This window comes from Saccoglossus kowalevskii, chromosome 3 (genome assembly GCF_978046115.1).
Source record: "Saccoglossus kowalevskii chromosome 3, keSacKowa6.1, whole genome shotgun sequence".
NCBI classification, from domain to species: Eukaryota; Metazoa; Hemichordata; class Enteropneusta; family Harrimaniidae; genus Saccoglossus; species Saccoglossus kowalevskii.
In genome coordinates, this window is record NC_140643.1 from 1,759,503 (window position 1) to 1,783,838 (window position 24,336).

Sequence of the window (24,336 nt, forward strand, 5' to 3'; positions counted from 1 at the left end):
TACTCGAGTCGGACTGGCTGGGAAACTGCACAATACATACACAATGTATGCAGATGATATATGAGCAGCTCCACCAAATATAAAAATATTCTTTCCATAGTTATGACTCTAATGTGAATGTGATTTTCCACTCCTTAGCAATAGTAGTTAGAGTATTGTATTGTATTGTATCGTACAAGTTTATTGTGATTCTATATGTGTTTGTAATATTATTTAGCTTTATTTAGCATTCTGTTTAGTTGGTTAACTTTACTGTATCTTAATGTAGTTTATTTTATTTTTATACGACCATAGAACAACTCACTGTAGTTTGTTTTAATGTTGAATAAAAATTAAATCAGTCACTATATAGTGGTGACGTATTGCGCGAAATTGTTGCAAGGACAATACTTTTCTCGATTTGCGTGTCGTCGTGCGTCGATTAAAAATGCATGGAATGGTCGGCAGTATCGATCAAGTTAGTCTAGTGTGACATTCGTGGCTGGCGACAATATGCCGTATAATCGTTTAAATAGGCATCAAGGAGGAGTGAAAGGCCATAATTTGCCAGTGGTTCTACAATAGGCGTCATGAAATGTTGGAAAATTACAGTCAATCAAAAAAACTGTTCACATGACAACAAAAAATATTCACTATATTTATTATGCATTATTTTTTTGTTGGTAGCAAATGATAACGGTACGGTAGCTTACTTGTTTTCGAAGTGTTGTAATTGTTGATTAGTACTCAGTAGTGATTATATTAACGTACAAAAAATAAATTTGTTGAATTGTTATGAAATGCAAGTAAAATTCAACTTAGTTTTATCGTAAGCAAATGTTTTCGGTTACATGTTAACGCTCGATGCAAGACGATATCCGCCAGATAGGTCAAGTCGCTAATTAGTGCGATCTGTTGGCTTCGTTTCTCATGGGGAAAAAGGCATGATTTAGAAAAATAAATTTGTCTGTGGAAAAAATAAACGTTTACAGCCAAAACATTGTCAGCCTGGACGTTCAGTTGCGAGACATAACAAAAAACGCAGGCAGTGATACATTTCGAAAATAAAAATACAAAATAAATGCAATCACAGGCGCCAACCACGCGCGTTGGAAATAAATAGAACGCGTTGTGACACAGTCTTACCACAAGAAAAATGTAAATCAGGCTTGTAATTACTAGTAACTCATCTCGAACGCAATATTCATCACTGTAAAAGTGGATAAATTCGAACGTTGATTCGTGGTGGTAAACTGTTTCGCTGATTTTTCAAAAGATGGACTCGGATATTCAATTCATATTCATCCCAACTTATTTGAATATTCTTTCTGAAATTTGAGACATTGTTAAAAAAAATCCTGTACAGGGATATGTCTGATGTCAACTAATAATACGCAATTATCCAGGCAATACTATGACAGAACCCCACACCCTGCCCGTCACGGGCGCTTGCAACAGGATTTATGGTTAAGGGTAGGGTTGGGTAGGGTTATACACTAATAGAAAAAAAGACCCTGTCGCGCCCGTGCTGCCCGTGGCTTTCGTTGCGTATGGAAGTTATTTTCACGAGTGATGGTGTATCCTGCGGCCGTACTTTCATCTCGAGTGAAAATAACTTCCATACGCAACGAAAGCCACGGGCAGGGTGTGGGGTTCTGTTATTATTACACATGTTCCATATTTGATTATTTCATATTAAAGAAAGAACGTGCAACAAACCGGGATGGAATTTAGGTCGGGGAACCCCATTGCCCATTAATTAATTAGTGTTACGCCCTAGCAGCGCGTGTAAGTGTAAAACGCGCCCGGAGAACGAGTGTCACTGTTTGTTTGAAATTAAAATAATCAGACGTCTAATCTGAGTCACTGTCCGAATAAATAACTCGTTGACGTTTAGTTGGGACCACGACAGAACCAGAACTTGAACTGGACGACTATGATACACAGTTTATGTTGAAGTTAAAAGTTCCGCCACAGAATTGTGCATTGGCAAACATGCCGTGCAACTGCGGTACTTCACTGACGGGATGACTTTCGTCGACAGCGGTCGTCGCTGAGCTGCACACTACAACTTCGTGTGTGATGTTGCTTGCTGGTCGTGGATTGACTGAGTCTTGGTTACCCGTTAAAATATTGCTCTTTAGGCCCTGGTAATTTTTATTTGGAACTGAGTAACGCCGCAACGTCGCCAGCAGAAACTTGGTATCTCGATGTTGATGGTTGCGGCTGCATAGATCGCTGATTTCACTGCTGGTGGATCTTCCGAGAGCCCTTCAAAGATTATAAAACTCAATTTCCAGGTGGTCAACATACATTAAGTTCTCCCAATCGTAGTATTCCATGTGATGTACACCTAACACGCCAAAAATGTTGCCTGACGATTTGAACCGGACAAAAATAGCAGACGAAAATGTATTTACAAAACAAAAATAGTTCGGTAGCCGATGGAAATACCATGTTCATTTGCATATCTACCGTGAAAATACCAAAAACATTATTGCATGGGTGATATGCAAATTAGTTTTTGTCAAAATAAGTAACTGGCTAAAGGTACCATTACTGTTGTTCAAATTTCATTTTACTCGGCAAGTATATTCATATGTACCCCAAGTGAAAAATATCCTACTTTTTGATATTGTTTATTTCTGCTATGTTTTTAAAAACGGTACTCCTGAAGGGACTACTTTGTTTACCCTCAGACCTCATTTGCATATGAGGTGTAGAAATACCGATTTTGATTTCAGGGACGAATCAAAATAAACTGCAGTACATATGTAATACTAGAAATTATTGCTGATACTAATCATGTTTTGTATCTGGAAGTTGGATACTTGAATGTGTAGTTCTCGGGCGTGTAGTAGACGAGCATACGGTTAGTAACCGTGATTGAATGTTTAGTTTAATAATTGATAAACATATATTCAGTGTGAGACTGTTGCTTTAAAGTTGTGTTAATACAAAGATGATTTAAACTTGTCCTTCCGTTGCCAACGTATTCAATATACGGAAATAGCATGCGTGTGCGTTTGCGTGAGTGAAACTTGAAGATGCAGGCCAGATTTCTCGTCGCAACGCGCGTGGTCGGCGCCTTTGATTGCGTTTATTTTGTTCTTTCATTCGTGAAATATATCGCTGGCACCGTTTATTTTGTCATGTCTCACAACTGAATGTCCAAGCTGACTTTGTTTTGGCTGTATATTGGGACATTTAGCGTTGTGGGCAAGCTCTCCTGAGTAGCGACATATTTTTAACTTCGCCTATTGCGTGATCAGTTTCAGAACACTTTCAATGAGTACATGTCGACCCAACTAAACTTGTTTATGGCTGTCTATGAACAGCGAGGGCGCATCTCATAGAACAATAGCTGTGGAAATCATAAACAAATGTAAATGTTGCGGAAATCAAGCATGGCGATAATGATTTTGAGCGAGGCAGAGTCTGGCAAGCGTCTCAGAGCAGCATTGCGCCGACACCACCACGACGTTTGAATCCCAGTGAGAGCACTGCAAACCTCTTAAATCACGAGGTAAACTTTCAATTTACACAATACATAATCAGTTCCTACAACCATAATAAAAAGGCAATTTTTCTGGCGAAACTCTCGCCAGGTTAGTAATAGTTTCTCACGATCACCAAACCCGAGACACAAACGATAATACAAAGTGTATAAATACCATAACAAGCACAGTTTCTTACCTTTGAAATTGACGAGACACAATTTTGTCCATATAAGCGTTGCGTAAATAAAGATACAATTCCAGGATACAATATCCTCACAAAAATGACTGATTTCCACAGAGACGAGAACTGCGTAAGCGTCATCAAAACTCGGATATTCAAGTCGGATTTTGAAGGAAAAATGTTAAAATCAAGGAACAACACAGTGAAACTTTGAAGAATCGAAAAAATAACTTTATGTGCACAATAGCACCATCAATTTCTGTCTCTGTACCAACTCTGAACTGAATTGGATCACACATGTGTGAGAAAAAGCTGGTAACATGAAAATGTGCACACACATTTGCACAGACACAACCCAAATTAAAGGGGCACCTTCCAGTTAAGCCTAATCTCACAACAAATTTACTTTCTGGATTAAAATAACAATGGATAACAAAAGATAGATTAACATTGTAAACAACATAAACAAGTGTCCCATGATTCTTTGGTGCAATCCATGGGATTGAGCAGTGCCCCTTTAATACCCGGGTCGCAGATCCGGCGGGGGCTAATAAACATTTAGTTTATACTATATGTATATATGGCTAATAAACATTTAGTTTATACTATATGTGGCAATGTTATGTACTTCTGTAAAGTCCGCCACTAGTGCAATCCGATCGTTCTTGAATAAATATATTTCGTTACGCTGTCAGTTGTCAAGGATTATTTTTTATACCTAGAAAGATAAAGTATTTGTTGAGGTTTATAATTAATTAATTCTGTAATTTATATTCAAATTAACTGAACGTGGGAAAAGTAAAATTTAGTCATTCCCTTCGAATGTTTTCAACATTCAACGTAATGCTTGGACGCATTGAACGAGCGTTTCGGCTTTTAGTTAAATCTTCTGTACTAATACGGGGAATATAATTCTCAGACTACAAAAAATCCTGGATGATTATAATGAAACATTTATTTCTCGACAAATCGCTGTCCGGGTAAATTACCTTTTTTAGTAGTTTATGCCACTATAAACAATTTTTTAGACATTGTTAGACGATATTATCGAAGAAAAACGAACTGTCGCAATAGTTGCCCAGACAGACCTGCCTAACTTGGACATTTTAAGACTTTTTTTAGACATTATTAGACGATATTATCGGATAACGTTAAAAAGTGCAATGTCGCGCCTTCCTCATGAAACCAGAGATTCAGAGTTTCTGGCATAACAAAACACTCCAGCGTTAAATAGGAAATTATCAATTCAGAGGCTGAAGCGGCCTTACAAAGGTGACCAGCATTCTCCTATATTCAAATTTATGACCATGCTAATCATAAAATCAATCCAAATGTTCCAGTGATCAATTACATTTGTTTAACCCTTAGTAGTAACAATGTAAAGTTTGCATGCGAAAACCATTGAGCAAAAGGCCAATTGGTCTAATTTCTAGAAAGATGGTCACCGGTCAGCCATTTTGTATCCAATCACAGAACTAACAAACATTTGTCAGTAACTCGCCATGAAATGTTTTTAGTCCAAAATGACAGAAGACAATTACTTATAGGAACAGCTCTGCTTTGTCATCTTCATGACAGCGGAGCTAATAACTGGCACTGGTCAGCCATTTTGAATCAAATCACAAAACAAAATGATGTGCATCAGTAACCCATCATGAGCCATGTTCATACTAAGTTTGAATGAAATCAGCACAGCCATGGCTGAAAAAGAGTTGATCACATGTTAAAATGTTGTCATTTTTTTTACCAAATTTAAGCCAAATCTGTTAAAAAATATGATAAAGAGGCAAAAAAGAAAAAGGCCATTTTGAATCCAAGTATGAAACAAATGCATGAGTAACCCAGCATGAGTGATGTCAATACCAAATTTGAATTAAAAGTAAAGGCATGCATAAGAAACAGTTTATGACATGTTAAAATGATTTTTGGAACAAAAATAGCCAAAAGTCTGTCAAAGGACAACTAAATAAATAAAAAAAAAAAATGCATAACTTTTCTCCTTTCTTTTCTCCATATGTAATGAGGTTGGGAAATGAATAGTGTCTCATACACGACCTTCAAGGATGTGTAACCATGCTATAATGCCTGTTACAACAAATTATTGTGTGCAATATTTCTGAATCCACAAAACACTTTGGCTAGAACGACTTCAATGATAATAAAAGTATGAAATACTGTGAAAAAAATTGTCAAATAGGGTGTCTTTCATGTTCACAAACCAATGACTGCTCAACTGAACTATACAGCATGTAAGTTGAATAGTAGATCATGTTTATACAGGTTTGAATGTGAAGTTACACACAATAACATAGAACAGCAAAACAAGGGTTGTTTTCAACTATCTGCTTCTTCACTTGAATAATGTGCATATGTAATATATGCATATTGTAGTATCCAGGGGGGGAGTTGCATGACACGATTGGTTGAAATAATTGTCTCATTTGCATAAATTAATATTCATGAGCAATGAAAAACTCGTCTTTTCAGTAAAATTGTGCCAAAATGTTTTCCGATAGCATACATGTTAGTTCTAAATTGACTGATTCTATCGTTACGAGCTGAAAAAATGATCGGAAAAATGATGTAAAAGTATTTTTTGAGACACGTTTTCGATCGGACTCCAGCTAACTGTTGAAAGTAAGCACAGGTTTTCTCTTTACCATGATCATAGCAAGTTGCGATATTCATGGATAATGCAGAGGCACGTTTAAATTTCACTTTAGTACTATTGCTCAAAATGTTTTCAGTGACTTTTATCAGTGACAAGTTACCTAATTAGTATGCATTTCGAGAAACCACAATGTGTGTGCATGCGCAGTTTGAAATGGAACACTTTTGAACGCAATAAAATCACGCGTAGAACTCGGGCTCCAGCAAGAAATTGTGGTGTCAAACTGGTTGTCGGTTGAATTGTTTTGCAATAGACATAATTTTGGAGCCTGTATTTGTCTATGAAATGTTTCTAAGTTTTGTTGAGGATTATTCTGTAAAGAAATTGCTGAAATTATTTGATCTGTTTGTAAACGGGACGTTGTTGCTTTGACGATGGGCTACGGACGACTGACGTCGAAACGTTCCATTCAGATCGGATGGCGCCCTCTCGTGCCAATCCCCCCCTGGTAGTATCGGTAATTAAGTTTTAAATAGGACAGGAAGCTGTTAAACGTATATTCATGTGATAATCAAACAGTGTAAGAAAAGAATACAACAATTATTTATGTCAACCAAAATAGATTAACATTGACAGCCACCAACATAAAACTAAAAACATTTTATTTGCATGTGTTTCCCTGTTTTAAAAATCTAGAAACTGCACATTTTGAACAGACTATACAGAAAGAGTAAAAATTATGCTTCTAAAATGTACAAGTAAATCAGATTTTCTTCACATTTCAGAAACTTTAAATCTCTCGAGAAAACTATTTTGGACTTGTCTCTAGTCTTTCAACCATAGTGTATTTGCTGTCCAATCTGTGAATAAAAAAAAAAATTCATTTCATAAAAAATAATGAGAAATAACACTAAAACTGAACAAGTTCCTATGTTGAAAATGCCATGAATTATGTTTCTGGATATCAGTATTAGTGTCAAGATTCAGATTATATTTTTTTTTTCAGTAATAAGTTTTTTGCACTGCTGAATTAATCCCTATATGTTCACATAGCAATGCAAATGAAATGAATACGGTTGGAATCGGCCCATACAACGATAAATTATCTGTGTTTTGTAGAATAGCAGACAATTGCTATATCTATTCATATATATACCGGTATATATAAATGACAAGTGGGGTCCTTCACTGAGCTCTGATTGGTTACTAACTAAGTAACCAGGTATGTAAGTATAAAGTAGGTATTTAGTCCTGCTTATTTTATATGGACGACATCCTCCCTTTAGTACAGGTTTTCACATGTTTTTCCCCCATTCATAGGTTTTTGTTGGCGATCCGCTCCGCCAGGATTGCCCTTAAAATTCACTTTTGTGTGTGTGATTTCCAGGGTTTTCACATATTAATTCTTCAGCGATTTTTTTGGCTTGGCCGATTTCACTCAAACTTGGCAGGTCACACACCTTTACCCTAGTTATTAGAAAAATAGGCCCATGGCCTGTTGCTCAACAGCTAATGGTGTTATTTCCAGTCTTAAAATAAGCAGTCTGTAAGTTAAATTTAAAATATTCTTAGACAAGCAGCCTATCGGCTGAGATAGCTCCGCTGTTAGCAATGCACATTTCAATTAAAGAACTGAAGACATCATTAGAAACTGAACAATATGTATAGTATCAAAGCAATCAGACTTATAGTTTTTAACAAGAAGTCGAAAATATCACTTTCTACCAAAAATGACAAAAATATTCACCAAAATTAGAGAATTGAAGATGTCATCACAAAATGAACAAATCTGAGAAAGGTCTACATGTAGTATCTATATATGTAATATCAAAGCAATTGAACTATTGGTTTTTAACAAGAAGTCGAAAATATCACTTTTTACCAAAAATTACAAAAATATTCACCAAAATTAGAGAATTGAAGATATCATCACAAAATGAACAAATCTGAGAGAGGTCCACATGTAGTACCTATATATATAATATCAAAGCAATTGCACTTGCGGTTTTTAACAAGAAGTCGAAAATATCACTTTTTACCAAAAATGACAAAAATATTCACCAAAATTAGAGAATTGAAGATATCAAGATGAAATGAACAAACCTAAGAGAGGTCTACCCAAGGTACATATACACCAAGTATCAAAGCATTCAGGCTTGTAGTTTTCAAGAAGAAGTCGAAAAAGTAAAACATTGACACGGACGACGACGACGACGGACAATCACTCATATGATAAGCTCCGCTCGACAAAGTCGACAGCGGAGCTAAAAACTGATATAAGTATCTTTATGAAATAAGCAAATATGACAATTTTGTGCTATGCTACTAAATTTTCTAGTTGGACACCACAAATCAAACTTGGCTGCCAATGGCCAACAGGAAAAAAAAATCAAACTTTGAGGGCTGCTAAAAATATCTAAATAAAGATATCGTCAAGAAATGAAGCACCTGAGATCCTTCAACTATCGAATGTTCTGGAAAGTTTCAAAGCTATATCATTTATCATTTTATTCAGAAGTTGATAGCAACGGACAGTCAGCAATACTGTAAGCTTTGCTTGACAGTGGCATAAGATAAGAAAATAGAAAAATACTGTTTCTGTTGTGCGTGTTCAAGTACGTGTACAATGAATGTATAGGTTTTGACTGCAGTGTTTCTCCACAAACTAATATTGATGGAAGGAGCTTGGTCTGAGAATGTAAAAGTGGGCGTGGCAGTACCAGGCCAGCCAGCCAACCTGGGCGCGGCGCGAACCTGTTTAGCCAGTGTGAGTGGAGCAAGATAAAGGACATGTACATAAATACATTTGTTTTTATTCCCTAGAATACCTAATGTATAGATATCATGTATAGCATATGGTTATTATATTATAACAATTATCTTAATTTGGTGATTAGTTATCACAAACATCAAGTTAAATTCTTCTTCCAATGCTCATTGTCATTTCCTGCATTTGTTTTTCTGATGAGTAGTTATAGTTGCCAACTCAAGAACATGACTATAAGTGCCACTGGTGGTATGGAGTAAAAAATAAATACAACAAAGCTTTGTTGGAGATTCATAATATATATTTGTATTCGTTTTTATATTGCTATTACATGTCATTTCGCTATAGTTAATTCGTTTACCATTTGCATGAAAGATTCCTCTGAGTAATTCTCGACCAATTAGAATCATTTAATTTCAGCCAATCATTTTACTCTGTATTGTATCTTTTTCTCCAGCGTGCTTACATTTTGTATTTCCCGCTTACGTGTTTTCTCTCACGTTCGATACGCACCTATATAAAGGGCTAGTTTCGGAGTTTCGGGGCTCCTTATCATGTTTCTATGCCAGTGTATCCAGCAATAAACCATACCATGTTTTTTGCATCCACATTTGACTGTTTATTCTGTCATCAAGTTCAACCGAAGCGTATTACTGTATCCCCCACATAATTTGGTGACCTAGACAAGGATATCTCAGCTCAACACAATGTCAGAAAAACAGCCACCACAGAACGTAGCTGCAGTTCTGTAGCTCGCTTGGTTTCGCTGTCTGTTATTTTGTTCGTCGTGGTGTTAACGCGAAACCAGGGAGCTACAGTTCCATCCTATGCGAGTTACCCTATTTTACCGACCTGAAATCAGGTCGGGCCGTAACACCTGTGTTTTTTTTCATTATTTTCGCCTCAAGTTTCTACGTTTCTACTGTCGATGGGTCCCGAAACTATTTCATCAATTATTTTGAGGGCGATTGTCCAAAATTGGTCGTTTTCACGACAAAAACTGCGTGAAATGGGGAAACTGACACCTTGTGACGTCACGATAACTTATTCAAGATGGCGGCAAACGAGGGGATTTCGCTGAAGTTTTCCGCGGTTTTCGTCATGAAATCGACCAATTTCGGACTCTCAGGAACGTACAAAAGTTCACCTACCTACGCACCATGCTAAAGGGCGAGGCAGTGCGGACTATTGCTGGACTATCTCTCACTGATGGTAACTACCACCACGCTATTGAACTGCTCTTGGAACAATACGAACGTGACCACCTCATTACCGAGGCACATATGACTTCGCTCTGGCAATTACAACAACCCACCAATGACATCGAAAGTCTGCATAGATTTTACGATGTGCTGGAAGGACATATCCGTGGTCTACAAAGACTCGGAAAACCGGAAAGTTCTTACGCCGACCACGTCATTCCGATCATCTGCGACAAACTACCGGCAACCATTCGAAAGCAAATCGCTTGCGAAATCGGGGAGAAGCATGAAGTTTACCTAATCTACGTAAAGCATTGCTATGCGAAATAACGGCGATCCGATCCGGGAACCCGCTCGACGAGTCGTCAATCAACAATTCACGGTATCAACCAGACAGTACTGCTACATTTCATACAAGTGTGCGATCAACGAAACGCGATCCGAAATGCGTAACGCAAGCGCCAAATGCACCTACTGTAAAGGGACACACTTCACTTCTGCATGTCGCGTAGTAACGGACATAAACAAACGCTGGGAAATAGTCAAATGTGACAAACTCTGTTTTATCAAGCATCGGAATGCAAATCTAAGTTCAACTGTCGTACATGCATCTCCCATGGGACTATCACCTTATTGTTGGTGGGGGTGTTTGCGCGCTTCAGTGACCTGGAGAGCTATGCCGTCGGGAGTCTTGTACTCCTGGTAGGGTCACCCAAGGCGGAAAGGTCGACAGGTAGAAGCCAGACGAAGTATAGTCCCCTGGTCCTCCAGGTTGGGGGTTGAGCTATGGGCTGATAACCCATTCCTGTAAAAAAGTGATTATTACAGAAACCAGAAGCCGAACGAATACTACTGAACCTAACAAGTTGGGGGAAGCCATGACCCCTCCTTACAGGAGTGAGATTAGGATGCGTCTGGGTGAAAACCGAGAGGAGACCCAAAACAACTTGGCGACGCACTGTAGAGAAGGAAAGAAACAAGGCTGGATGGAAGTCATGGGCGGAAGCCAGAGTTGCAGCAGCTGATAGGACAGAATGGAGACATTCGGTGGAGGCCCTATGTGCCACTAGGCATCTGGAGGATAGGTAACAGGTAACAGGTAACATGTAAATGAAGACACCACTCAACACTACACCAAGAAAGCCAACCCGCGACGGACGTTGCAACCTCTGATATAATCCAAATTCACCGGTTCATGTGACATTGACAAAACTCAACGACACCCACAAGAACTCGCCGAATAAAACATGTCTGCGTCCTGTACTTCTCAAGACTGCTATTATTCCAATATCTGTAGGTAATAGCCAGCCACTACAAGCTAATGTACTTTTCGACGAAGGGGCAAGCTGTTCATTCATCTCTCGTAAGTTTGCTAACGATTTGAACTTATCTCCTACACGCACTGAACAAGAATTTCTTTCTACATTTGGCGACAATACTGATCACTCACGAGTGTTAGACTTTGCTAGTGTCACAGCACACGATTTTTCGGGACATACTTCGAATATGTATGTACTGTTCATCTCCGAAATATCAACTAAACTGACAAACCACATCGCGGAATGTATTCACCATGTTGATTATTTGGGGGGACTAACATTGGCGCATCCAGTCACAGAAGATAAATCATTTTCTATTGATTTACTTATCGGAGCAGACCAGTATTGGAATTACGTCGGGGATAACATTATCCGCGGTTTCGTCCAAATTCGGATATTTATTATCTGGGCCAGATAAAAGGGTCAACGACCGCAGATGTAAACATACTACAGGGGCAGTCATTACTACCTTATACTAAAATATGTTTGGATATTTAGATTACTAACAAAATCTCACTTCCGGTCCGGTTGGAGGTAAAGTATGTGTTGGTTCTTGGATATCTAAGCTTCGTCGTCCTGTACTTCGTTTAGTAATTCAAACTTCCCAGTTTGCGTAAAAATGGAGAGTTTCGCGATTTCAACATCGAAAATGCCTTTGCTTCATTATTTGCTGAGGGACGGCCGCTTAAGTATGTGCTCTGTAACTTGCAGCAAATGAACCTAAAAACGTTAGGTAATCAAACAAAAATTATGTTGTATTAAAGTTCAAAAAGTATGTTCAAGTTCTGCATTTTTTCGTAGCATAAAAACGATTTACTTTCTTGCTTATTGTGACACCCTCAAATCAATCGATTTCCATTCCCCTCAAGTGTCAAAATGGTATGTGCCTCCATTTTACCAGGACTGGAAAAAATCTTTATTTGCATGACGTGTTCATTTGCCTTCAATTACGTTTCAGTGGCTAACATTTTGGTTCAAATTCACATAGATATCAACTAAAGCCAATTTGCATAACAATGTTCTGCCCTTGGACACCAGCATACAATTAGTTATTTAAGTCTTAAGTACAGATATGACCTCTGTAGTATTTAGTAAGCTTAAGTGTAGGCATTGAAAGTCATTATACGCAATGAAGGTAGCGGGACTATTATTTGCATACTTGTTTTCATCTTCTAATTGTGACTAAATGACTACAAATAGACCCGGGAAAGTATATATTTTTAGAATCGCCAGACTTCAAGCTTTTCACAAGTGTATTTTGCATGCCCGTATCTGCATTCTACAACACGTTACTCAATCAAAGGTGAAAAATTACTTTTTCTGTATTAAAAAATAATTACGCATTTATGCTGGCGATAAGAATTATTTTTTTCACTTTTCCTAGTTGTTCAATAGTCTGGTAAATTGAATGTGTCTGGTCACTTTTATTCAAGCAACGCGTTTTAAAAAATAGTGTGCTGAATTTCAATTACTGTTTTAGTCGCATTGCCTCCAACTCAAACCACAACTCGGTAAATAATCAATGAAATAGTTTGTCTGGACACATTCAAGTTCCTCTCACTGTCACCTTAAATCTGTGAAAATTTTGTGTTAATCCGACGACAATAAGTATATGTTATTTTTTGTTAAAGACCTTGTATTTTGAAAAACATAAACTCCTAGAAAACGTCCATGAAGTAACAGCAAAGATTTTCAAGCTTGTTTATCGGCACAATCAATTTGTTTTTCCATCAAGGTCTGTTTTAACATGTGTAGGGGCATCCAAATGTGTAAGGCTATTGGAAACCAAAAAAATAAAGGAATGGGATAGCTATAATTGGATAAAATTGGCAGATGAAAACACCAAAATCAATGATTTTTTTTCAGTGGCTGTGTGACCTTGTGTCTGACAGATTCATATGCAAATGACTAATCTGTAAAATAAACAGGGGCGGAGACAAACCACTCAAATGTTTGGAAACACCATTGTGTGTCAAATAGCTACTGATAACACATCCTTACATTGATTTGTCTTGAGTTTATCTTTGGAACTTATAGGCACACAGATTAAACCTGTGTTGTTGATTTTGGAAAACACTACTGAGGCTGCCTTGCTTCCATTCAGAAAATCAACATTTTAACCAACTTACATGACATTCTATGTTATGTTGACTTTATCAGATGAAAGTTTATAGTGCATTTTATCAATTAATAAATAAATGTGAAAATCGTAATTTTCAACACAAATAATAGTCTCGCTACCTTAATTGAGCAAGTGATCAGATGCTAGGCAGACTCCATCTTGTAACAGCACTGTAACGTTTTTTGACTGAGCTGCTTTTCGTGTTTTGATGCCTGATTGACACCTGCAACACATATTCATTCTATTTTTTTCCAAATTTCATATTTTGAACTTTGTCCCATTTTGAAGTTAGTCATTTGTGAAGCATTCAACAATTTTCAAAATAACTTTTCATCAGTGTTGTGGAGTAGAGCTTTGAGTGCTGATCACAGTGTCAAAAATCAAAGAAAGCTTAGAAAGAACTCCCATGTGCTGAGAGTAATGGAGACACATTAAATATAATTTGAAATTACTTAGCTGAAAACTAATTATGTAAATCAGAAAATTAATATGAACAGATTTGAGTGTAAAACTAATGAGGTCTGCGCAATGTAACAGAAAATCCATGTACCAAGTTTAATTGAAATGTGATTAGAACCAAAAAATTATGAATTATTATGCTAATTAGGGAATTAATATGATTTTTACCCCAAACTAATTAGGTCTGTACATTGTCCTAGAGCATCTTTTTACTAAGTTTCATCGAAATGGAATAATTAGTACTTTAGATACGAGTGTGAAAGCAATTAGGCAAATTAGGTAATTAATATGTACAGATTTTAACCCACAATTATCCATGTCCGTCTATTGTCCTACAGCATCCATGTACAAACATTCATTGATATGTGATGATTAGTACCTGAGATATCAGTGTGAAAGTTGGAAATTGGTTAATTATGCAATTAAAACTAATCAGGTCTCTGCATAGTCCTAAAGGATCTATGTACCAAGTTTCATTGAAAAGCAATGATTAGTACTTGAGATACCCGTGGAAAAGCTTAAAATTAACTAATTATGCAAATTAGGTGATTAATTTGCACAAATATTTACCGATAACTAATTGGGTCTCTGCATAATTCTAGATTCATTGAAATGTGATGATTAGTACTTTAGATATCAGTAAAAAAGCTGAAAATTAATTATGCAAATTAGGTAATTAATATGCACAATTATTTATCCTAAAACTAATCAGGTCTCTGCATAGTCCTAAAGGATCTATGTACCAAGTTTCATTGAAATGCAATGATTAGTACTTGAGATACCCGTGGAAAAGCTGAAAATTAACTAATTATGCAAATTAGGTGATTAATATGCACAAATATTTATCCGAAACAATCAATCTTTGCATAGTCCTTGAGTATGTAAGTACCAAGTTTCATTGAAATGTAATGCTCACTACTTATATCAAAAGCTGAAAATTAATTAATTATGCAAATTAGGTAATTATATGTACTTGTATTACCATAAAAACTATCAGGTCTGTGCAGTGTCATATGACATCTATGTACCAAGTTTCATTGAAATGTGATGATTAGTACTTGAGATATCAGTGGAAAAACAGAAAATTGACTAATTATTATGCAAATTAGGTAATTAGTATCCACGGATTATTACCAAAAACTAATCAAAACCTAGCATTAGTTCAGAGCATCTATGTACCAAGTTTCATCAAAATCCAATGAGTGGTTCTTTAATATCAGTGAAACAGTCATAGAACAGCTAAAAATTAGCTAATTATCATGCAAATTAGTTAATTAACAAGCATGGATTTTTAGCAAAACCTGTGCATTGGCCCAGAGCATCTATGCACCAAGTTTCATCAAAAACTGATGTATGGTTCTTGAGATATCAGTGGAACAGACGGACACACATACACACACACACACACACCCACACACACATACAGACACACTAACCGCAAAGACTCCCATTTTGTGCTTCGCACATGGGAGTCAAAAATACTAAAAATGCATGAACCTTATTCAGCATTAATGTGAATACATAACTTAGATAGACAAAATATTACTGTATATTCAAATGAAAATAAATTATTTGTGCCTTGGATGTTTTCATTCTTCATCTTGATTTATTACTGTACTGTATGAATATTGAAGATAACTAGAGTACAAGTACATCAATATTACATAATGCCTTCTGAAACACTGTTGCAGCAAAACAGCAGTGATGCACGAAGGGCTCATGAATGTGTAATAAAGTATTTGCATAATTTTTGGCAGATCGACTTCTCATGAACAAATTACCATCTACACTCATCAAGGCATCAAGGCACACTAAAAATCAAAAAACCAAAAAGTCAAAAATTCGACGGTTTTTGAGAAGAAGTCGTGCACAGACAAGCGACAGACGCAGGACAGAAACCCATCCCATAGGTTCAGCGGACCTATTGTCCGTTGAGCCCAAAAATCTGAAAAAATATTTTGGTCCACTGTTGCCATAGCAACAGCCAAACAAGCAGCCTCTCGGCTGAGATAGCTCCGCTGTTAGCAATGCACATTTCAATTAAAGAACTGAAGATATCATTAGAAAATGAACAATATGTATAGCATGTATGCAATCGGACTTGCTGTTTTCAACAAGAATTCAAAAATATCACTTTTTACCAAAAATGACATAAATAATCATCAAAATTAGATAATTGAAGATATCATCACTAAATGAACAAATCTGAGAGAGGTCCACAGTAGTACCTATATATGTAGTATCAAAGCAATTGGACTTGCGGTTTTTAACAAGAAGTCGAAAATATCACTTTTTGCCAAAAATTACAAAAATATTCACCAAAATTAGAGAATTAAATATATCATCACAAAATGAACAAATCTGAGAAAGGTCCACATGTAGTACTTATATCTGTAATATTAAAGCAATTGGACTTTTGGTTTTTAACAAGAAGTCGAAAATGTCACTTTTTACTAAAAATGACAAAAATATTCACCAAAATTAGAGAATTAAATATATCATTACGAAATGAACAAATCTCAGAATCGTCCACATGTAGCATCTATATATGTAATATCAAAGCAATTGGACTTGCGGTTTTTAACAAGAAGTCGAAAATATCACTTTTTACCAAAAATGACAAAAATATTCACCAAAATTAGAGAATTAAATATATCATTACGAAATGAACAAATCTGAGAAAGGTCCACATGTAGTACCTATATAAGTAATATCAAAGCAATTGGATTTTTGGTTTTTAACAAGAAGTCAAAAATATCACTTTTTACCAAAAATGACAAAAATATTCACCAAAATTAGAGAATTTAAGATATCATCACGAAATGAACAAATCTGAGAAAGGTCCACATGTAGTACCTATATATGTAATATCAAAGCAATTGGATTTTTGGTTTTTAACAAGAAGTCGAAAATATCACTTTTTACCAAAAATGACAAAAATATTCACCAAAATTAGAGAATTTAAGATATCATCACGAAATGAACAAATCTCAGAAAGGTCCACATGTAGCATCTATATATGTAATATCAAAGCAATTGGACTTGCGGTTTTTAACAAGAAGTCGAAAATATCACTTTTTACCAAAAATGACAAAAATATTCACCAAAATTAGAGAATTGAAGATATCATCATGAAATGAACAAATCTAAGAGAGGCATACCCAAGGTGCATATACACCAAGTATCAAAAGCATTCAGGCTTGTAGTTTTCAAGAAGAAGTCGAAAAAGTAAAACATTGAAACGAACGACGACGACGACAACGGACAATCACTCATATGATAAGCTCTGCTTGACAAAGTTGACAGCGGGGCTAAAAACTAATTTTGTGAATACTTTCGCGCCAAATGTGTCTCACCCTACATTTCTTTGATTAAAAAGCATGGCTCATTCTACTCCGATTTTTTTGGCTTGGCTGATTTTGTTCATAGTCACTAATTGAAATACTTTCACCCCAAATTTATTACCTCCTACCAGTCTTGTGATAGCAGTGTTCAAATGATCATGCTTTTTATATTGGCTATGTTGCACACCGGTAAGAGATCACCAGCGCCGACATTGTTACACTGTATCAACGTAATCCCAACGCAACTTTGAATTTTGAATGAACTGTGAATGCTGCCTTCAATTTAGAAAATACTATCGCAAAACGGTTGCAAATAATTAATTTACAGCCGTTCTGAGAATTATTCGGACAGTCAGTTAGCAAAATGACTTGCAACTTTGCAAAACACTTTGGTCTTTGCCCAATCTAGACTTGTCGGCGCCACTTGAGTGACGGGCGCGTGGTTTGGGATTACTATTTCATAGGGGTTGTCTGCTTGGTGAATTGTAAGTATTATCTAGCGTGCGTTCACAGCAACCATTCTTTATTTTTTATAATTATATTGTAATTATTTTCAGTAATTTTGAAAATCACAAGTTGGATGTTGCTTAAATCTGTCAAAAAATGTCAACTCCTCGCTCATTTTAGTCAGTTGTACCTGTTACAAAAATGGACTAGACATAATAACGGTCGTTATACCCCGTCATTTTCAAACTGCAGTTGAAAAAGTGATTCGATCAAGGAAGGCGCAGACTTTTGATTTGACAAAATCCATCAAACCATTATAATCGAGTTTTCCGTCTGTGTATCCCTGACATACTCACAGCACCAGTAATGTAAAAACAACTTTTAGTTTGGCCCAAAACTGTCGCGAAACTGCAGCGCGTCCCGCTAAGAAACTTTACTTTGAGCCTTCCCGCTAACGACGAGTTCATTAATACCTTGGGTTACTCAACACTCGGGAGTTGTTTTGTAAATTACGCTATGTCAGGTGGACTCAGATGGTTATAACAATTTAAAATAACACTTTGAATGCATATACAACATATAACCTGTCGAGTATATGGTAACCAACGCGTGTCGTTTTGAAAACAGCGTTTTACCCGCATCTTGCAAGATAATGGAATGATTCCAATTGTGGGCGTGCCAATACAACGGCGCCATCAAGTCTAGATTGGAAAAGACCCAAGTGTTTTGCAAAGTTCCAACATATATTGCTAACTGACTGTCCGAATAATTCTCAGAACGGCTGTAACAGCAGAATACGTCCTAGCAATAAAACAAGTCATTGAAAATGACACAGTCCCCGTTAAGTTCTCTTTGTGCTCGTAATATTAAAGCGCAGGGGTTGTCACGAGCGTGTCCTTGAAACTTGAGTTCCAAGTGGCGTATACAGCAGATTGTTTATTTACATCAAAACACGCATTTCGTGTCATAGTAATATGGCCAAAATAAAAACAGCCATTATTCAGCCATCTTTGATCTGATTATGAAACACACTGATATGTATGATGTATGTGCCAAATACAAATGAAAATGGTACATAAATTGTGGAAATATAGTAGTAAGGCCAAAAAGTCAGATGGCTGTCAATCGGCCATCCTTGACCAGATTTTGAAACAAATTGTCATGGACATGCATCCTAGCATGTATAAAGTACATGTATGTGCCAAATTTGAATGAAAACTGACAGAGCACGTCCAAGATACCGCATAAAAAAACAAAAACCAGATGCCTGCCAGTCGACCATCTTTGATCCAATTGCGAAATAAATCGTCATGGACGTGTATCCTATGTTTGAATGACAACTGACAAAGCATCTCCAAAATACAACATTTTCAAAAAACAAGATGGCTGCCAGCCGGCCATTTTGAATCGAATCGCTAAACCACTGCATGTGCATATGTCCCACATATGGTACTAGGCACATGCGAAGAATGAACGGAATCGATCCACAGGATTCTGAAATATGACGTTGGATAGACTGACGGACAGACGGACACACGGACGGTCGGACGGACAGACAGACACACGGACGGACAGACTCAGGAACTCACGGACAGCCGGGGACATGTATCCTAACATGAATGATCTATGTACTAAATTTGAATGAAAACTGACAAAGCATGTCCAAAATACGACATTTTCAAAAAACAAGATGGCTGCCAGTCGGCCATCTTTGATCCAATTGTGAAATAAATCATCATGGCTGCCAGTCGGCCATTTTGAATCGAATCGCTAAACCACTGCATGTGCATATGTCCCACATAAAGTACTAGGCACATGTAAAGAATGAACGGAATCGGTCCAAGGGATTCTGAGATATGACTCCAGACGGACGGACGGACGGAGACCGAATTATAAGTCTCCGTTTTCGGACTTCGTTCGAACGGGAACTAATAAAGTGACTTCTGAACTGAAGGACTGAATGTTTTTTTGAGAACTTTGTATACGCTTCTTGGTTTTAGTTATAAACCAATGACTTTAGCTTCACGTTCATGTCCTACCATGGCAACAGCCACAAACATGTTGCTTGTTTTTTGAGCGGTACGGATCACCAACCAGCCTACCGACTTGTTTTTTCTGGGCAGTCAATGTGTTCATAGTAGGTGCTTTAGCATTGAAATATCTGTAAGGGGGGAATATATGTAATAAACGTGTGGCTCTGGGTACTGCAACCTACGCATACCTCATTTCATGCTTGTTGTGTTATTTTTTTAAATAAGTGAAGTGAATATGAATATAGTGTAAACAACTATGCTATTTTCTATGCTGTAACATTTTCTTGCGACTTGAAAAGATTCTAGATTTTACTTTATTTTAAAATATCCAAGTTTGAAAATGTTGGTCATAAGGCAATCCTTGGGGGACAAGACAGACTTTCAGGTCCAAATAGTCATTTGCATTACAGGCAAGCTAAAATCTGAAAGTATTTTGATGAATTAAACCACCTAAGGTGCCTATTGAGTTGCAATGCCAAATTAATCATGTTTTCTTGCCAAAAAGTTGAAAATGTAAAGTTGATGCAAACAAGTAATGAAGGTAGAATATGAATAACTCTGCCAATGATAATAAATCTGATATTGTGGGGTGACAAATATCTTCTGTATATTGTGCATTTGATATAGCATTTACTTTGTATAACTGAACTCACCTGGTTCTGATAGGTTGAAGTGTATGCAATATTCTGCTGTCCAGTTTGTTCAGTGATTATATTTGCAGCTGCCAAGGTATGAGTTGCTGAAACAGAAAAATACTGTCGTTATTTTCAAAAATTGGTGTGAACGATCTAAAAAAAAAAGTCGGGTTACAACAGGTTTTTATTTGCTTAATATAACAAACTGAATAATTCAGCCATAATGAATATGATTTGGAAAAACATTAAGGTCCTTTTATGTTCAATGTATATACCAAGATGGACAATATTCAACAGAAATGCTTGATTTTGATGCATACAAATTGCCATTATTTATTTTGCCATCTTAAATCACGTTATCAAACAAATTAATGTACCGGGTAGTAGAGGTTATTGCTATTGCAATTGCATAGCACATTTCTGAAGTAACATATTTTTTGAATCCCATCAAGTTGTATATTTCTGGAAAGCTTACTTTTCAAATAATATGAAATAAATATTCCAACAAAAAAATGGAACCGTGTAATCACGTGATCATTGTGCAAATAGAGAAGTGTTATTTTTGAAGAAACCGAAATAAGGCCACAGAAATGATGTTTGCAGTAATTAGAGATACTATAAAAGGTTTGAATTCAATTTCCCAGTTCATCTACTGTTGCTTGACCTAGATTTCAATTAAAGAACTGAAGATATTAGACAAGCAGCCTTTCGGCTGAGATAGCTCCGCTGTTAGCAATGCACATTTCAATAAAAGAACAGAAGATATTATTAGAAAATGAACAATATGTATAGTATCAAAGCAATGGGACTTGCTGTTTTCAACAAGAATTCAAAACTTTAACTTTCCACCAAAAATGACAAAAACAATCATCAAAATTAGATAATTGAAGATATCACCACGAAATTAACAAATCTGAAAGAGGTCCACATGCATATAAAAGCAATCGGACTTGCGGCTTTCAACAAGAAGTCGAAAATATCACTTTTTACCAAAAATGACAAAAATATTCACCCAAATTAGAGAATTAAAGATATCATTACAAAATGAACAAATCTGAGAGAGGTCCACATGTAGTACCTATGTATGTAATATCAAAGTAATCAGATATTGCTGTTTTTTACAAGAAGTCAAAAACATCACTTTTTACCAAAAATGAACAAATCTGAGAAAGAACCATCCAAGGTACTTGCATATCAAATTTGAAAACATTCTGACTTGCGGTTTCGAAGAAGTTGAAATTGTAACAAGCAGCCAGTCGGCTGAGATAGCTCCGCTGTTAGCAATGCACATTTCAATTAAAGAACTGAAGACATCATTAGAAAATGAACAATATGTATAGTATCAAAGCAATCGGACTTATAGTTTTTAACAAGAAGTCGAAAATATCACTTTTTACCAAAAATATTCACCAATATTAGAGAATTAAGGTTTCATTACAAAATGAACAAATCTGAGAGAGGTCCACATGTGGGACATATATATGTAATATCAAAGCAATTGGACTTGCGGTTTTTAACAAGAAGTCGAAAATATCACTTTTTACCAAAAATGACAAAAATATTCACCAAAATTAGAGAATTGAAGATATCATCATGAAATGAACAAACCTAAAAGAGGTCCAAAATACATATACACCAAGTATCAAAGCATTCAGGCTTGTAGTTTTCAAGAAGAAGTCGAAAAAGTAAAACGTTGACACGGATGACGACGGACAATCACTCATATGATAAGCTCCGCTCGACAAAGTCGACAGCTGAGCTAAAAAGTTGACGACGGCGAACGACATACAATCAGTAATATGAATAGCTCCGCTGTGTCGACTTTGTAGATGAAAAATGGTGCTGATGCATCTTCATGTATACTATCTATATGTACTATCTATATGTACTAAGATTAAATAAATCTGTAAAAGGGGAAAATAATAATATGGGATGGGAACAATTCCGACAAGGACAATAAAGTCTTTGTAATAAAATATTAATTAATATTCATGTTTCTCAAGTAATACTACATATACTGTATAAATCTTTATGTTCCTTGCATAATAATATCACATGAATTGTATAAAAGTTCTTAAAAAATAATAGCAACATATAAGTAAAATTTGGCAATCCCTGTTTTCAACTAGGTCCGACTGGGAACAAACAAGTAATTGCCTAACATGTGAGTTGTTCAAAAATAAGTGTAACGTTTGTGTGCTGAGAAACATAGTACCCATAAGTTTACAACACTGCACATGTTCTTATGCTTGGTTCTCCAAGGGCATTCTCTGACCTACCATAAAATCTGTATTAAAGAAAACTGCACCTCTAATAGAAGCCGCACCCATTGATTGTAAACAATTTAAATTGTGTAGATACTGTAATAGAAACTTAATACCTTCTGTTGCATTATACATGTACCATTTTAATAGAAGCCACAGCTTCTAATACATGTACATATATTACAGTGATGTGATATCTAGAGATCCTTCATGCATAATACAGTCTCAGCAATTTTGTAGATGGTCATATGACCTTTACAGACACAGAAAATGCCAAATTCAGAAGTTATAGTTGACGCAATGCCCAATTTTGGATTCGCAATATCGAGTTTGCAATAACTTGTCCTTTCAAGTAGTTTCTCGTTAGCGTCAATGTTGGAAAATGTGCCCGATTATGTTTTCAGTATCAACAAGACATGACATGTCATGTCATGTCATAGCCCTCGCTCAGAAAAAAATTTAAAAACTTATATTGAACTTAGTTTGTGTCAGAGTGAATTAATTGATTATGAGCTGTATTAAAATTCAGTTATTAAATGTTCAGAATTGATGTGTTACAATTTTAGGGGGTGGGGTAAAAATTTATTCATTTGGCTTTTCTGAGACAATTTATAACTTGTTAAACATATAATGCGATGTGCACTTGTAAACAATTATTACCTGTCCCTGTACCAACTTTGAACAAAACTGGATGACACATATCTGAAAAAAAGCTGTTAACAGCTAGAAAAAGCTTGTTTTTTTTTTTTAGATTTTTGAGGGAAAAAATGGCCTCCAAGTCGTAAAACTTTATCCAATCAAACAGGTCATGAATGACACTGAAAGTTGCAACATATAATTTGTCCAGTTTTTGGCATGGATGTAAATTGGCAAACATTGATTCTATAGCATTTTCAAGTTTATAGCACTCTCCATCCTGGTCTCAGCAAGAACACCAGACAGCAACAAACAAGTACAAGAGGTAAAATGACATGCAAGTATGCAAATCAGATCTGCAAATATGTTGAAGAGTCAGTGTTGTGTCTGTCTGGATAAACTTCCTTGTACAACTGTATTCCTAATACAAGAACACTGTCAATCACAGAACTGTTCCAGCAAAAAACTTCTATTTCAAACAGTAACAGAGCAAAGATACCGTTTGTCATACAAGTACTAGCACCGGATGAGGAACTGAGAAACTGCAATGATCCTTGGTGTACATTACCTGTGTCAACAACTTTACTTCCCATGTACTTCATGTACAGATCTACATGTAGTTTGTGGCCCTAAATAAGGACAAGAGTACTTCTCATATGACAATGATACAAATAAAGTGCAAGAATCCAGAAAAATATTATCAAGTTTTTATTGTCATACATTAATATTAACAAATCGTGTGAAATTGAACTTTTATGTACAGAGAAACACATATTTATGCTTTGGTTGACAGCACTTCAGAAAAAAAAAAAAAAAAGACGACCTGCAAAACTTAAA

The 24,336-nt window shown here is 36.1% G+C and overlaps 1 protein-coding gene across 5 annotated transcripts in view; it reads right to left on the reverse strand.

Moving 5' to 3' along the window:
* Positions 1-6,916: 6,916 nt before the first annotated feature.
* Positions 6,917-24,336, reverse strand: part of LOC100372553 (nuclear transcription factor Y subunit beta-like) — an 82,091-nt gene continuing 64,671 nt past the window's right edge. For all 5 annotated transcript variants that reach the window (XM_085496677.1, XM_085496678.1, XM_085496682.1 and 2 more), the window contains 2 exons: positions 20,618-20,703; positions 6,917-7,131 (listed from right to left, as the gene is read on the reverse strand). In XM_085496677.1, the coding sequence (XP_085352803.1) occupies positions 7,105-7,131; positions 20,618-20,703 (113 nt within the window). In that variant the 3' untranslated portion in view covers positions 6,917-7,104. The remainder of the gene's footprint in view (positions 7,132-20,617; positions 20,704-24,336) is intronic.